Source organism: Halichoerus grypus, chromosome 11 (assembly GCF_964656455.1).
Source record: "Halichoerus grypus chromosome 11, mHalGry1.hap1.1, whole genome shotgun sequence".
In the NCBI taxonomy this organism is placed as follows: Eukaryota; Metazoa; Chordata; class Mammalia; order Carnivora; family Phocidae; genus Halichoerus; species Halichoerus grypus.
In genome coordinates, this window is record NC_135722.1 from 55131189 (window position 1) to 55148983 (window position 17795).

The 17795-nt window shown below is 38.3% G+C and overlaps 1 protein-coding gene across 11 annotated transcripts in view; it reads left to right on the plus strand.

Annotated features, from left to right (window-relative positions):
- Nucleotides 1-17795, plus strand: part of EMSY (EMSY transcriptional repressor, BRCA2 interacting) — a 100276-nt gene that overhangs the window by 67811 nt on the left and 14670 nt on the right. For 7 of the 11 annotated variants that reach the window (XM_036082839.2, XM_036082840.2, XM_036082844.2 and 4 more), the window contains 6 exons: nt 5814-5978; nt 7678-7833; nt 8869-8910; nt 11208-11359; nt 13172-13735; nt 14717-15217. In XM_036082839.2, the coding sequence (XP_035938732.1) occupies nt 5814-5978; nt 7678-7833; nt 8869-8910; nt 11208-11359; nt 13172-13735; nt 14717-15217 (1580 nt within the window). Of the gene's footprint in view, nt 1-5813; nt 5979-7677; nt 7834-8868; nt 8911-11207; nt 11360-13171; nt 15218-17795 lie in introns of those variants that run through there. The other 4 variants (XM_036082842.2, XM_036082846.2, XM_036082845.2 and 1 more) reach the window with 3 other exon arrangements.

Genomic DNA, 17795 nt, shown 5'->3' on the forward strand with positions numbered 1-17795 from the left:
GCAGTTTGCAGAGGACAAGTCCTGGTTTGTGTCTGTTCTAGCATAATTATTAATAGCATTCCTTTTCACTCTCATCTCAAAGGTATCCCAATTTAGATGATATTATATGATTGTCCTAATTATAAGGAAGGAACTCTGAAGCCAGACTCCACAGTAGGGAAGCTCTTTATCCTCAGTGCTGTTTTGATTATGGTGTTCATCTAGGAAGTCTCTTGAAATAAATTCTTGATCATAAGCTTTGAGACCTACAAATCTAGTACTCATGTCTGTCAGTTACCTTGACCGCCCTTATCGTCAGGTGGGAGGTATATTTATGCCTAGGCTTGCTTATATGCTCTGATGCATCTAATAAGCAAAGCTGTTTATCTTCCCCTAATCATTCCTCACCCACTCCATTCCCTCTCCTCACCTCCCCATTATTTTCTCTGGAGTGCTTTCTGAGCATCTTCACTTTTCTAATACAGATTCTTCATCTGGTGCACTTTTATTATTCTAATTGTTTAACAGAGTCTTTCCAGATTAGTGGGAAGTTCAGATTGCTTATATGGTTCAAATTGCTGATTAGCCCATTAATTGAATTTGACAGTTACTTATTTATACTATATATTAAGTATTGTGCTAGGCCCTATGAATGTTGAGTAAAATATAGTTCTTGTAAAAATCTAGAGTAGGGGATTAAAAAATACATGTACAACTTCAGTATGAGTATAATAAGTTTATTAGTAACAAACAAAAATGCCAAAGGCTAAAAATTCACACTCCAGTGAGGAGAGGATAAGAAAGCTTCATGAAGGAGATAGCATTTGAAGTGGTCTTTGAAAACTTATCAATTAAAAGTAAATAAAAATGTTGATTTTTTTTTTTTAAGATTTTATTTATATATTTGTCAGAGAGAGACAGAGAGCAAGCACAAGCAGGGGGAGTGGCAGGCAGAGGCACAGGGAGAAGCAAGCTCCCCGCTGAGCAAGGAGCCTGACGCGGGACTCGATCCCAGGATCCTGGGATCATGACCCGAGCCGAAGGCAGATGCCCAACTGACTGAGCTACTCAGGTGTCCCAAAAATGTTGATTTTAACAAACAATATGACACTCATTTTAGAGAATGTATAGTTTTCTTCAGCATATTATCAATGATAGTAATATTTTCTGGATCAGTTTACTGAGAAGATTCAGTTTATCATTCTATATTGATTATGAATCAGTCTTTGTACTTTATAGTGGAGTGATGCTTATTCTCTATTTCATATGATCTTTATTTCTTAATGATTTGATACCTAAAGATTCCATTCTTACTTCAGCACATCAACTGCATTTTCCTCTTTTATTTTTAAGTCTCTGGTTCCTTGAATAATACATGCCATTTTTTCCCTTGAGAAATATTTTTATAGAGGACAGGTAAAATGTTTAGCTTATGAGTTGATGCTAAAAGGGAGACATGAATAGTGTATGTTTTTATATCCATAATCTCAGGTTATCTTTTGAAATTGCTAGTCTTTTCCTAAGGGAGCTATAAGCCAATCATTACTTCCCAAACATGCCATTTCATTAGGCAATCTTAAGTATTCATTCTAAGAATGGGACAAAAGTTTGGCTATTTTTGGAAGTGATTGAGTGGAAGGTTTTCTGCTTTTCAACCTCTTATTATACATGGCTTCATCTATTTTCATTTATTTGTCCTGTATCATTACATATTATTTATTTTAAAAATATCCTGTAATACAGGGGTGCCTGGGTGGCTCAGTCGTTAAGCATCTGCCTTTGGCTCAGGTCATGGTCCCAGGGTCCTGGGATCGAGCCCCGCATCGGGCTCCCTGCTCGGCAGGAAGCCTGCTTCTCCCTCTCCCACTCCCCCTGCTTGTGTTCCCTCTCTCGCTGTGTCTCTCTCTCTCTCTGTCAAATAAATAAATAAATAAAATCTTAAAAAAAAAAAAAGATTCTGTAATACAGAAAAAGATAACAATTCAGAATATGTACATCTAGATTATAAAGCCAGTTTCTATAATCTGCATTTTCCCCCCTCCCCCCATATCTTTATATAGCTCCTTAGTGCATTCTCACAATAACTAGTGATTTATATGCTATGATTTAAAGAGAAAGGGATAAAGATTTTGGTCAATCTAAGATCACGCTGGCTTTCAAAGTATATGAGGGTCATACCTATTGGGAATGTAAGCACTACATAGCAGTTCATTTTTCCTTTATATTTCTTTTGTAGTTTTTGCCCCTCCCCCACCTTTGGTAACTTTTTCTTTTAATGTAATTTCAAACTTACAAAAAACTTTCAAGAAGAGTTAAAAAGAACTCTGTGATTTTTTTTTTAAGATTTTATTTTTAAGTAATCTCTACACCCAACATGGGGCTCAAACTCACAACCCTAAGATCAAGAGTCACATGCTCCACCAACTGAGCCAGCCAGGCACCCCAAGATTTTTAAAAAAGAGAGAAATATTAAGGATTTCTTTATTTATATTTAGTTTATTTCCAGTAGGTTTAAGGTGGATTAGGTAGAATATAAGATTATGTGAAGTGAAATGGAAGAGAGCAAGGAGACAAAACCAAGGGTAGGGATTTAAGATGGAACAAGGTATGAGGCAGATACAAAAATGCATCCTGTAAAGACATTGCTTTAAGGAGGCCACAAATTGGTTTCTGGGATGATTTTTCCAGAAGCTTTATGATTTTGGTAGATCATAGTGAGGGTGGGGAATGAACCCAGGTTAAGCAAAACATACTTATTGCAGAACTTTTCAGAGCTATTATGTGTTAACATATATTGTGAAAGGTGAAGAGTGGAGTATGTAATGTAAAATGCTCCCCAACTTTTTTGACCATAGAACCTTTCTTTTGCAGAACATCTTGAGGAACTAATGTTCTTTGAAATATTTTGAGTGATGCTGTCTAGGCAGTTAAATACCATGAAGGCCTTGGGCTTTATGACAATAGTTCAGAGGGAACGTACATATTACATCATAGAAGGGACATAGACATCTTGGGGTTAGTTTAGAAGGGGTGGTTTAGATGAGTAAGGCATCTGGGAGTCATTTTATGTGAGAGAGGGTTGGTGGAAACAGGACATTTTTTATGGAGAAGAGAAGATGAGGATTGGGTTGGGGACATTGGGAGCTGTCAGTTTTCTTGAGGACTGTGACATGGAAGAGGGAAAAGAGTGAGTCTTTGTGGAAATGTGGATGGAAGCTAGAACCATTGGGTAGAAGTCACAGGAAGCCCTGTTTCCATTCCATATAAGAAAATTTTCTAATTGTCATAACTGCAGAAATGGAAGGAAACTATCTTACAAAGTAGTGAGTTCTCTGGTGTTGCAGTTCCTGGATTGGTGGGTATATTGTGAAGATTTTAGCATAGGATTGGTGATAGCATTAAATGAACTTTTAGATCCCTGCTAGCTGAGAGGTCTTAACTGTACTATGAAAGTGTGATATGGGCCTTTTATGGTAAAGTCACAGGAGACATTCTTCCATAGAGATGCCTGATCTGCCTTTGCTTATAACAGTACAGTGTGTATTTCTGGTACCTAACGTGTAGTAGACGTCCAGTAAATATTTGTTAAGTGACCTGTGGGGAAAGATATCTGAGGGTTAGAAGGCCACCATTCTCAAGACAGATGAGGGAAGTCTAGAGGCATATACACTTCATAATCAAATGGTACTGTGAGATCAAGCTCCTGATGTCTTAGTCGTTGCATCCTGACCTCAGTATCAGACTTAATAGGCAATGGGTTTATTTGGTCTAAGCATAAAAGCCAAAGTAAAGAGGAAAATCACTCAAGGATTGGTTTTTGCGTGTAGGTTCACATTCTCATTCTTTGTCACAGCTCTTGGGGTTGCTGCAGTGATACCGTGTGATGAGCAGCCACTCTCTGAGTATGGGCAGAAAGAGCGAAGAATCTCTAGCCCTACAGGATGATGTTATTTGGGGTGATGTCTGATAGGTGCTCCCATGTGGAAATTTGTTTTCTTTTTTTAGTCTCTTTCTACCTCATCTCTCTGCAAATGCAATCCTTGTTTTCTTCTGGATATTCAATGAATATTACAGAATTGGGTTGCAGTCATTCTTTGCCTATGGGTCCTCTCACCTACCCAAAAGGGTACTTACATCACCGGGAGAATTTCTTAAATGTGAGAACTTAGGTTTTATAAAAATAATTATTTCCTAATAAAATTAGTTTTCTTAAGTGTAAGTTCTATTTGTCTGCTTATAACAAGTAAAGAATAACTGCAATATGCATCACATGACATTTGGTATTGCAGTATAGTGTCCCACAATCTTCTAGAATTTGGGGAGAAGTTTAATGGAAATTATACATCCCTGGTGTGGCATATATTCTACCCAGTGTTTGGGGAACAGGGGATACAGTTTGTTAATGGTAATTTAAAAATTCCATTGTATATGGAATATACAATAATGTAGAATTCTATTGTATATCAGTTGTGTTTTCTTTGGCAAGGCTGTTTTTTTGTTTGTTTGTTTGTTTGTTTTAAAGAGTCATTTCACCTCCCCAACCTTTTTGGACAACTTTGTGGTTTTCAAAAATATAAGGTTCAAAGAAGGTTGAACTTATGTTGAATTTATTCTTGTTTTTTGGGGGGCTACATGAATTCTTTGATTCTTCTGTAATGCTTTCACTGACTAATCCAAATCAAAGCAGTCTTTTAATTTCCATGTATTTGTCTTGTTTGCCCTAGTCATTTGATTTTACCCAAGAACACAAAGCTATATGTATGTTTATTTTGTGTCTCCTCCATTGTAATTGAAACTTGGGAGTGGGGATCCAACATAATTTTTGTCCTGTGTGGTATCCTGACAAAGGAGTTTAGGAACTTAACAATAGTCTAGTCCAATCTGCCTATTCTGTAGATGGAAAACTCAAAAATTTGTTGCTTGTTTTGATGCACATTTAGTATTTACATGCCTAACTTCATAGCATAAATATAATTAGCCTTAATTTAGGGCTGTAATTCATTTTGAAACTAATGAAGAGTCTCAGAATCAAGAACTTTTAGGACACAACAACAATAACATTTCTACTGTCCTTCATAGTTTCTGGAGCTTTCTTACATATATTATTTCATTATATCCTCAGAAATCTGTGAGGTAGAGAGGTAATTTTATCATTGTCATTTTAGAAATAATGACACTAAAACTCAAAGACTCAACTTGCAAGTAATTGATAGAGCTGGGGCTGCAACCTAAGACTTTGAACTCCAAATGTTATATGTGTCCTGTTTTATCATCCTGCTTCTAGATCATCTATCCATTCTTGTTGTTGGTGGACAGGATTTCTTTTCAGTATTTCAGCCATCCAGTAAGTGTTGACTAGATGCTCAGGTTGTAATACAGAACACATTTTCAGGTGCATTGGGGAAAAAAAGACTTCCTACAGCATTTTGTTCTTCTTATACACAAGCATGCATCTACTTACACAAATGCACACCTATTTATTATAGCAGTTATCACATTGAATTGTAATTTGTCTTTTTACATGTCTGTCTCCCCAACCAGATTGTGTGCTTCTTGAGCATCCTTTGTTATTCCGTAAGCTCCTTTATATCCTCAATGCCAATACAGACTCTTGCATATAGGTGCCTAGTTTGTTGAATCAGTGTATACGAGTGAATGAGTAAGTAAATACAGACACAAAAGATATTATGCCCTCTGGGGGCTTACGGTCTTCTTGGGGAGATAAAGCATGAAGTTTACAGTAAATACAAAGATTAAAAAAAAAAAACAAATTGTTTTTTTTTTAAGAGAAACTTTGTTTATAGGGTTTTTTTTTTTTAACTAATATAAAACAGATTCCCAGCCTGTAGTTCATGTAATTGCTTCCCGGCGTCAGGATTGGTCAGAACATGAGATTGCAATGGAGACTAGCCCCACCATAATTTATCAGGATGTATCCAGTGAATCACAATCAGCTACTTCAACAATCAAAGCTCTATTAGAACTCCAACAGACAACAGGTATGAATTCACATGCTCAATTGAATGAAGCATGTTTTCTCTAGAGATGGGTTGTGCTAAAATACTACCACTGTTATATTTTCTTTGTTATTATTTGAGCACATTTCCCCCCTCTGGACTGGTCTATAATCGTTGCCGCAGTCTGTTTACTTGTCAGTTCAATAAGATGTGCCCAGGAGTACTGAAGAATAGACTAGTCAGGGAGAAAAAAGGACAGAACTCTTTCTTTTCTGTCTCCTGCTTAAAAGGGCAATCCTGTAGCCTCGTGTCACCAGAAGGCAGTAGTTTCTATCATTTCTAGGCACAAGGATAGATGCAGTATAGCTGCTAATTGTATGTAAGAATAGTAGGAGGCAGATTGCAGGGTCCCTGCCATCCTCCTTGATATTGGTGGGCGGTTTTGTGGACATGAAACACCATTAATGGCCCTTGCTAGCATTCTCATTTGTTTTTTCTTTATATTTCATTGTATAATTTAACCACTTGAGCTTCCGTGCAAAGCCATCCTCATTTAACAAGATCCTGTCAGTATTTCTGGTTACTTAAATATCTTCAGTAAACTCTAGGCAAAACCTGTGTCAGTTATACTGACTTTCCTGTTACACAATAAGTCAAAGATTGTTAGGGTACTTAAGGGACCTTAGCAATGATCTCATCCAGCCCTTTCATTTTATGCATAAATAAACTGAGATCCAGAGAGTTTACCCAATTGGCTGGTGGCAGAGTGAGACTCCATGTCTTTTGATTCCTAAATCAGTGTCCTCTTTACTTGTGGGGTGACTGTGATATTATTTTGGTTTTGTTTTGCTTTCTTTGTTTAAATCATTAGCTTGATTTTGTCATATTGTACTTCGTAGGAATGATCTGAATGATCTTTCGGTGGACTTAATTACTGGTAACTATTTGTTGTAACATCCACTTTACTCTAGCCAAAGAATACTAGCATTTAATATCTTCGGTTAATCTTTCTATTGGTGTTGTTTTTGCCCTTAGGCACTTCCTCAGCTCCTTGTCTTTGACATACTCAGCCATTTCCATTAATGTCCTATAGAGGGTGGAAACCGAATGAGCAGATTTTTTAGAAAAATGATAAGATAGAAAGTATATTTATCCATGGAACCCATTCTTGTTTTCAGACCATTCCATAAAACATTTTTGTAGAACAGAGAGGTTGTTTTTTCCTAACACTGAAATTTTTTATTCTTCAAGAGTTGTTGAAGACTTGGTAGATTTCTTTGGAGATTATCTTGAATTTTTAATAGATCAAATTAAACCGGTCATTGTATTGTACTATTCTGGGTAGATATGCCCTAGAGCAAATCATGGTGTATACTGCTTATTCACCCTTTGTTTTCAGGTTGAACTCGAGGATACCAGGGACTACCTTGAAGAAGGGTAAAGGAAATGTTCTAAGAGGAGTGTGTACAAGGGAAACAGATTGTTTGGCCTAGTCATAGTAGGGGGGAATTTTAGTCTGTATGCATATGAGTTCTTCTTGCTAGGCTGCTCGGTATGGTTGCACAAATTGTGCATTCTACAACCATACATAGCAGTCTGCTTTTTTCTCTTCAATTCACTGTCTCCTTAGTCATGGCCAGTGTGGCACCACAGAGGTCTGGCTCATTATTCCCATGGACAACTCTGGTTTTGATACTTGTTTGTAATAAAAGTTAACTTTTCCCCTGACTTTTTTATGCAGTAAAGGAAAAATTGGAATCTAAACCAAGACAACCCACTATTGACTTGAGTCAGATGGCAGTGCCTATTCAGATGACCCAGGAAAAGAGACATTCTCCTGAGAGTCCATCCATTGCTGTGGTAGAGTCAGAACTAGTTGCTGAATACATCACTACTGGTAGGTGTCCTTTAAAAAGTAGTATTAAGGTAGGAGAGCTACCTTTCTGGATTTGATGGGATGGTTGTTTGGGGGAGAATATAGGTTTTATATTTCTAGATCTTTTCCAATTTGCTCTGAGAGCAAATTCACATTGTGCTTGGGACTTACCCTATCTTTAATGATGAGGGGGAAAAAATCAATTGGTTATTGCAAATTGCAAATAATAAAGAATTGCAAGTTGGCCATATATGATGTCTGTGAATACAGGGTGACAGTTGTAGAGAGGATAAAATACCTTTTATATAAGAAGAAGTATTTTGAGGCATCTGAGTTTTTTTAGTTTTGGGGGAGGGGAGGTGGGTCAAGGGAGAAAGAAGGTATAAAACCCAATACTTTTTTAACATAAAGAAAAAAATGTGGAAAACTTGAAATCCATGTAAATACTTAGGAGTTCTGGTGGAAAGCAAATTAGGTATTTGTTTAAAATGTGGTCTGGCAGTAAAACACTAATGAGATTTTTGGATGGCATAAATAGAAAAGTGGAGCAGGAAGGATAATAGATTCTTCCTCTCATATTCTGGTGAGACCACACCTGGAATACTGCTTTCTGGTTTGGACACTTCATTACCTTGAGATTTGAAATAGTTCAGAGGATAGTAATATGAATAATTAGGGGTTAGGAGAAATGACTTATGAGGCAGTATGTCAAGAACACCTGTCTTAAGTTTTCTTAAGCAGTGATTAAAAGAGAATATGAAGTTACAAATATTTAAAGGATGTAGAAAATACCAAAGCAGAAAAGGAATTCTTTGGTATCATTTTAAGAGATATTTTTAAAAGATTAATGGGTTAAAATTGCCAGAGGGGAAAATCTAGTTAGAGACTATGGAAAGCCATCTAGCATCTTTCTTTAGAGATCTTTAGCAGAAAGCCAAAGAAAGCAGAGGGCAGTATGTTGGGGCAATCAGTATTAACCTCTGGGGATAGACTAGATTGTCAAATGGTAAACAGAGGAAAAGACCTATGATTTCTTCCCTTACTTATCCTTTTCAGAACGCACTGATGAGGGGACAGAGGTTGCTTTTCCCCTTCTAGGTAAGTGGTGTGCATCCATTTGTAGTATAACTGAAGGTTAAATATTATTGCTTGGGGGGGAACCACTTAAATGGATGCGCTCTACTCTGATCTGGTAGAGGAAAGGTAAGCTCCGCTCAGTGAAAAGGAGACTTTCCTTTCGCAGGATAGTGGGATTCTTTCTCAGGAATGAGCAGTTTGACATTGGAAAAAATAAGAGCTTTTAAAGAAATAAGTGACTGTTTTGTGCTCTTGATATGGCGCAGTTAAGGTCACTTCAGCTGTTTTCCAAATGTTCACTCTCTGACTTCCTTCCAGTATCTCCTCCCTATCATATCCTAAGCCACATTAAGCATTTTCTTTGACTTCAGATCCAGCTTCCTGGACCTGATCTCTTGTATTATCCTACAGTAGGTGTTAGTTTTCTCTGACTTTCCTGCACACTGGGGAATTACTATGAACAGATTTACAGTATCTTGAATGAGGATTATTCTTAAATGATTTTAGTTGATCTTCTATTAAATCCATTTCCTTTCTTAATAAAAAATTTAATGTTATAATTAAGATTAGTATGGGCAGCAGAAATGTTCCATATAATCTGATAATTTCATGAAAAATTGTTTATTTTTCAAATGTCATTCATTTCTGATGATGCTTCTATCAGTAAAAAACTTCGTGTAATTTTAATATTAGTATGATTTGTTTTTTCTCCTCAGTCACATTATAAATGATTTCCATAGTTGTTTTAATATCAACACTTTTTTTCAGTTTGGTTGAGCACATATGGAAGATTTTATTAACTCATATAATTTAAAATATGCATATAAAGCATACTGTGAAATGCAGTAAGATACTGCAGTACATTTATACCAGTGGTGCTGCCTATAATCTCTTATATCACATGTAGGCATATGTGTAAGCGACAATAGAAAAACTGTGAATATAGACAGAATGAGTTATAAAAATAAATAAAGCTTGTTTATATTTCACTGGATAGTTTTAGTTCTGTACTTATAATACCTAGGTAGTACTTTGACATTGATTTCTGTAGCGATCATCTTCTCCTTGGACATTCCACTATGACTTTTCTAAACATGGAACCACTTGAATATGGAACTACTTGAAATTGCAAATCAAGATATTTGAGCATTAGAATCATGGGTTATTCAGAGAATTTTGATATTCTCAAAATCCTTAGCTAATCTTACAGATTTGTTTTACTCTGTTTTCAATTCAAAAAGCTTGTTTCCCAGTAACCATAAGCATTTTTAAGGCTCTATAGAATAAGAAGTGGTGAATGTTTTACTGTTTAAAAAGTTGAAGTTGAGGCTGGTAAGAGATAGTTTGGCATCAATGTAGAAGTATCGGTTTACATCTGTTACATCGATATAAATGTCTAGTTTATTCCTTTGGACCTTTGTAGCGAGAAAATAGGAAATGGGGTTGTTTTCCTGTTACACTGTATTCTCACCCATTTATGTCAGATGAACAAAATTTGGATTTTTCTATTCTTTTGTTTGCTTTATAAGACTTAACAATTTAAGGACCATTTTCCATCTTTTACTTCATTTGATCCTCTTCTAGGTAGAGAAAATTTTTTATTCTATTTAAAAAAACAAAAATAAACAAAACTAAAACCTCTAAGTTTAGAGACTCATAGAATTTAAATGACCTCTTCAAATTCACATAGCTGGTTGGTGGCAGGGTGGGACAGAATCCACCCAGGTGTGACTCTTGGTGCAGTTCTTTGTGCAGTATCATCTTGACCTCTTACATCTTTAGCAACTATAAGGCTGCAAGACAGTGTCACTTCATGTAAAAGAATGAATGCTTCTGGGTTTTGTATTGCATTTGGAACTGGGACCAAGAAATTATTATCTTAGTAAATTAAGTATAATCTTAGTATCCTTAAAGATATTAGTCTAGGATTTGATTATAGAAATGTATTATTGTTTTGTTACCTTAATGGGGTGAAGGTTGTTGGAGACATTAAGTACAGCTCACAGGAGGATATAACTTTAAGGGGTTTGTTCCTCCTTTGTGATAATAGTTTTCACAGTGCTTCTGCATTTCTCATCTCATCCTTATAATAGCTCTGTTATTCCCATTTTACAGATGAGAACACAGAGTCTCAGAGAAGATAAGTGACTTTCTCAGAGTCACACAGCTCATAGATGGGCAGACTCTGGTCTTCTGCTCCTAGTTCACAGTACCACACATTCTCTGATGCAATCTCACAGACATTTGTTTAAAATGACTACTGGTTACAGATGCTGTGGTGATTTCTGGAGAAATATCATCACCTCCTCTATTTTCAGTCAGCCATCGCTCCCAGCCCCAACAGCCCTCCCAGCCCCAGCGGACCCTGCTCCAGCATGTGGCTCAGTCACAGACCGCAACACAGACTTCGGTGGTGGTGAAGTCCATCCCAGCATCTTCCCCTGGAGCAATCACCCACATTATGCAGCAGGTTGTATCTCTTCTTTCTCTTCCTGCCTTCTGTAACTGCCTCCTTCCTGAAATAAGGCTTAGTCTCATCGATTATGGGAGAGGAAATAACTGAATTGAAGAGCATTTGTGTAGTTCTTTCATCTGTGAGGACTGAGTAGAGGAAATGAATTGAGAGTCTTAATACTTGGAATGTAATTAAGAAACAGTATTCATGGATCTTCTGTAAAATTGGAACATTTCAAAAGGGTGGGACTATCTAGATGAATCTATGACTTCAGAATTGGTCACTCTTTCTATATCCATTGTTATGGAAGCATTTATCACTGAGGTGAGATTTTTAAATGAAATAGAAGTTGGCTTGTTTAGCTGTTTGTTGCTAGGTGTTTTGCTTTTCAAATGAATTCTCATAGGAAACGTTATTTATAAGTAGGTATAAATATCTGACTTCTTTCACTATATGTGACCAGTTAAGGAGGAGGAGACTCAATGAGGAAGGAGAATGAGTTAATACACAACAGAAAATCGGGTACCAGGGGTAACGGGGAAAAGAAAAGAATATGCTGATCAGCTGATTTTGTGTCAGATACTGTGCTTTGAGCTTTAAATACGTTAATTTGTTTAATTCTCAACTATGATCCTGCAAGGTGGGTGTATTATCCCTCTTACAAATGAGGAAACTCATGCTTACAGAAGTTAAGTAACTTATTCTGGGTGGCAGAGCCAGGATTTAAACTCAGAGCATCCTGCCTCTATACAAAGTGATGTCATAGATGCCAGATTTAAGCGTGACTTATCATCAGTTGTCACATAAATCCACCATCATTTGGCTGGTAGTAGTTGATCCTAATTTTAAGCAAACTAACCTGAATGGCAATAAAGAAATTGGTGCATTAAAAACCTATATGTGTAAGGTCATTATGAGATAGGGGAGAGTTTCAATTGAATCTCAGAGTTTTAAAGTTTAGAATGAAGGAATAGCATGATAAGGAAGTGGGAAGGATGGGGTTGGGGTGGATTTTGTGTCACTGAGGAAAGCCAGGTGGCCAGAGGTTTAGCTAAGTATCAGATCTCAGCCTGGATGCTGGCCGGTCCTGACATTGAGCTTTCTCAGGACCCCCAGAGAGGTCGAACAGGCTGACCCTAACCATGTCCCTCAAGATCGATGCCTCCTCCCATCACTGTTATATCCGACACGGAACAATCTCCCTTTCCACAGACAGGAGTGCTCTCGTCCCCTCCCCCAGTCTCCTTCCCTCCTGGCAGCCAAGTCTCTGGGAAACTGTTGCCCAGTGGGCCCAGAATATGACCAAAGGGACGAGGATGACTAGTGTAGAGGGTTGTTCTCACAGGCCTTGGTGAAGCCTGATGAACCATTTCCACTCTGAGCAGAGAGGCCCTCTGTGGGTACCCAATGGGCATCCTCAGACAGTAACTCTTCCCTTCTGGACAGCATTGGACATACACACGTGGGCTTCTCTGAACCTTGGCTTTTCTCTGAACACCTCATTCCTGGGTTGCAGTGTTCTTTTCTTTGGATGGGTCGGTATCTCTGATGACCAGGCGAGAGAGCTGTGTCCTGAGCCAGGGAGCCTCTTCCTTTTCTGTGTTGAGCTGTGCTTGCAGGGCAACCTTATTCCTCCTACCTATAGATTCTGGGCCCTCGAGGACTTTTCTTACAGAAGTGAGTAGACCAGTTTTTGCAGTTTTCTTTTTAGGCTCTTCTGAAAATTTTTGAATGAATCTCATAACCAAGTCTTTTCCAGTTTGAGGAAAATGTAGCAATGTAGGTGTTTTTCTTATTTCATTCTTACTTTGTGCCTTTTTTACTTAGGCATTAAGCAGTCACACTGCTTTTACCAAACACAGCGAGGAACTTGGAACTGAGGAGGGCGAGGTTGAAGAGATGGACACTTTAGACCCTCAGACAGGTCTGTTTTACCGATCTGCCCTGACTCAGTCACAGTCAGCTAAGCAGCAGAAACTTAGCCAGCCCCAGCTGGAACAGACTCAGCTGCAAGTGAAAACTCTGCAGTGCTTCCAGACTAAACAGAAGCAGACCATCCACCTGCAGGCAGACCAGCTCCAGCACAAACTCCCGCAAATGCCCCAGCTTTCCATCAGGCATCAAAAACTCACCCCTCTTCAGCAAGAACAAGCACAGCCCAAGCCAGATGTACAGCACACACAGCATCCCATGGTGGCCAAAGACAGGCAGCTTCCTACCTTAATGGCACAGCCCCCACAAACTGTAGTACAGGTGCTCGCAGTGAAAACCACGCAGCAGCTCCCTAAACTGCAGCAGGCTCCGAACCAACCAAAAATCTACGTGCAACCCCAAACCCCCCAGAGCCAAATGCCGCTCCCAGCCGCATCAGAGAAACAGCCGGCAAGCCAGGTAACGGAATATTGGTAGCATGCAAAGTTAAACCTCTCTGTTCACGGAAAAAATGAGAACATCACGACCCTATCGTGATTAGCAGTGCTTTCTCCTGGCAAGAGGAAACTCAAAAGCCTCATTTATGCTGGTATTACTTTACCCCATCAGAAGGTTGACATTAGGGAAGAAATGCACGCATTAATATAGGAAGGAAAAAAAAAAAAAAGCATAGCACGCAGAACTTGATTTTCCAGGCAGTTTTTAACGAAATCACTTCAGCATTGATCAGCGGTGCATAGAAGCAAGATCCCTAAATTATTTGTATTTTTTAGATATAAAATATTTTTTTCCCACGCTTGTAAACTCTCATATCTGTGATAGTAATGCTAAGTAAACTACAATCTTTTAAGGAGCTTCATTGAACCATCTTCCTTTGTAGTTTACATCATCATCATCTAGTTAATAAATTTACTTTCTAGATTTATCTTCTAGATTGCAGAGGAATTATCTGGATATTCAAAAGAAAAATTATATTAGGGGAAAACCAGTGGCTTTGGAGTGATGTATATATGTGTATTATAAATACATATATAGAAAATATATTTGTATAGCTGTATTTTGAAGCAAAAAATTGAAAATCCTACTTTTTATTTTTAAAAACGGAAGATGATGTAAATAATATGAGAATGGGTTGAAGGTATACTGTGTGGGGATATAAATCCCAAAGAAAAACAAGGCTGCTGTGACTTTTTTTTCGTTTACTGCTATGAACCTTGGCTGGCTAGACGAAGGTTCTTTTTACCCCTCCTCTTTCCCTAGGTTTCTTAAAAGTAACCAGATACTTTCCCATCCAGCCCTCTTTTAAAACACCAAGCTTCATTCAGAATGTCTTCCTAGTATACCGCACGAATGTTTCTTTTGCCATATTATCTGGGGTGTTGGATAGGTTTTTCTCAAAGAGATGTAGCTGTAACACACACAACCCCAATTTGTTTTCAGGTGGAGCAGCCAATTATAACCCAAGGATCCTCTGTTACAAAGATAACTTTTGAGGGGCGCCAGCCTCCCACAGTTACAAAGATAACTGGTGGCAGTTCTGTGCCTAAGCTGACATCACCAGTTACAAGCATATCTCCCATTCAGGCCTCTGAGAAGACAGCAGTGTCAGACATTTTGAAAATGTCTTTGATGGAAGCTCAGATTGATACAAATGTAGAGCATATGGTAGTGGATCCCCCAAAGAAGGCTCTTGCCACTAGTATGCTCACTGGTGAAGCAGGATCATTACCCTCCACCCACGTGGTGGTGGCAGGGATGGCGAATTCCACTCCCCAGCAACAGAAATGTAGAGAGTCCTGTTCAAGTCCATCTGCTGTTGGCCCTCCCTTAACGACAAGGAAAATCGATGCACCAGGAGTGCCTGCGACAGGCCAGTTCATGCGTATTCAGAATGTAGGCCAAAAGAAAGCTGAAGAGAGCCCAGCAGAAATTATCATCCAGGTAAGAACTGGAAGGAACATGAGAAGTATTGGGCATCTTGGGGGTTGTGGGTTTGGTGTGATTGGGATGTTGCAGGAAGAGTCAAGCCAAGATGGCAAGAGACATAGTGATTATTTTTGAGATGGCATTTGAAAAATTTTCTTTAATACCTGTTGCAAATATACAAATTTATATTTTCTGGAAGAGAATCCTAGAAAATTGGTGGATGTTATCACACAGCACCCCTCAGAGGCAATCAAGGGCCCTGAGCCCGTATGTCAACTTGATTTATAGATAAAAAACATGCTTGCCAGTGTTAACTCAGTAAGTCAGCCCAGAAAATCAGCAACTTGATGGGGTCAAACTCCTCCCCGGTCTTTGCTCAAAAAAGGGGTATAACTGGATTGCACTTTTATTTCAAGTTAATTTCAGGGACCCTTTCCTTGGAAAAACATAGTTCTTTATCTTGATCTAAATTTATGGTTTTCAGGACAATTAAACCTTAATTAACTGCAGTGTCTGGAGAAACATGTTGTAAGAAAATGTTTCTACATAATTTAATTTTATATTTAATTTGGGATTAACCGTAAAGCTTTGCTTTTTATTTTAATCATTGTTGAAAAATCTTGTTAATGGTTACTGTCCTGCCTTGGTAAGTACAGGCTAGTGAACATAATGAATTATTCATTGGCAGTAGATCTTCTATGCCTCACATTCCCTTCATTCTAAAACTCATCTGTCATCATGCATAATAGATCAAGACTAAAGAATTACTGAGTTCAGACTAGCCTTTAGAAGTTGTGTTTTACTTCCCTTTGTCCTTGCAGGGTTTCAGGTTGTTTTCTTGACATTTGTCATTTTTTTGGCTATGCTGATAGATGGCTTGGAACTTATCAGAACAGCACATTTTAGTTAATGGAGAATTTGGATTCATTGAAATGTGGATAATCTAGGATTTACCATAGAGTCACTGTTGTGTGACTTGGAGTTTCTGTGGTAAACTTTCCCTTTTCCATGATGCCAGGCTATATAAGAGAATGCAAATTGACCAGTATTCACCCAATATGATATAAATAAGTATGGGGAAAATGCCTAAAGGCAGATAGAACTGGCCATTGAATTAAATGATTTGTTCCTCTGTAAAAACAATTGTTAGCAAATTAAGTAATTCTTGACGGAGGGATTCGTTTGCCCCCCCCCCCCCCCCCAAGAGGTAGAAAAGGAATGAGTTCCTGGCTTTGCCACTCACTATGTGACTTTAGGCAGGGCTATTTAACCTCACTCTGCCTTAGTTTCCTCATCGGTAAAAATGGGAATAAGGAATGCCTACTTTACATGATTGATGGGAGGATTACACAAAATTGAGATGAAGCACCTAGCACAGTACCTGGCTCTTGGTGATTGCCCAATAAATGGTAGCTGTTAACTATTTTACTAAAATTTACTGTGGCTCCTGAGAGTCTGCGGCCATACCACCCTGAATACGCCCGATCTCGTCTGATCTCGGAAGCTAAGCAGGGTCGGGCCTGGTTAGTACTTGGATGGGAGAGTTTAAATTGGTATACTCCCTAAACTGGAAATAATTTGGGACAGCTTATTTGGAAATTATTTTCTGCACTTTATGAACAGGGCTGAAAATTGCTTTGTCTATCAAGGATAGTATCAAATGAGTCTGCTCTCTACAGAACACACAGCTAACTTTCAGTGTATACCATGTGCTAGGTGGTCATGTCAGAGGGAAGGACAGTGTGTTGGTTAGGAACCGAGCTTTTGGAGTCAGAAACACCTGGATTTGAGTCTCACCTGTACTGCTGCTTCCCAGCATTGTGGTTTGGAGCAGCAGAGCTCACCTCTGTACCTCCATTTCATTCCCTGTGAAATGGAGACCATAACCGTTGCCTCACAGGGTTGTTTTGAGGATTTCATGGAAAACTGTATGGAATGCAGCTAGTTAAGTGTCTGACACAGAGGAACACTCAATAACTATAGCTCCTGTTACTATAATCATCATGAATATATTGTTAGGATATTTTCAGATCTTACTAGTTACACTTAGCTTTGACCGGAAGTACTGATTTTACAGATTCAGTAAAATAGTATGGGGATGAATGAAAGCAGTCTGCAGAAGTGCTTTGATTCTTGAAAAATGTTTTATAAGAATCCAACGTGTTTAATAATAAGTGCTTTGAATGAAAAGCATTGTTCTTTGTAGACAGATAATCTGTATTTCATTCATTTGTTCATTCATTCATTCATTCATACCACATGTATTATTTAACCTCTATGTTCTAGGTGCTGTGCTAGGTGCAGACTAGAGGAGTAAACAAGACAAATATATCTTCTGTTCTGAAGGAATCTATATATGTGGAACTCATAGAATTTTAGAACCTTGAGGATCTTTAGAGTATATCTTCTCTATCTTATTTTACACGAGGTTAAAGCTCAATGGGGTGAAGTGACTTGTTCAGAGGTCCACAGCAAGTCTGAGCCAGAGTTGAACTACAGTCCAGGCCTCCTGACCCCACCTAAGACTTCTTCACAGATCAGCTATATGGAACAGAGTGGGAGAAAACAAATAACAGAAAACTCCACTACTCTA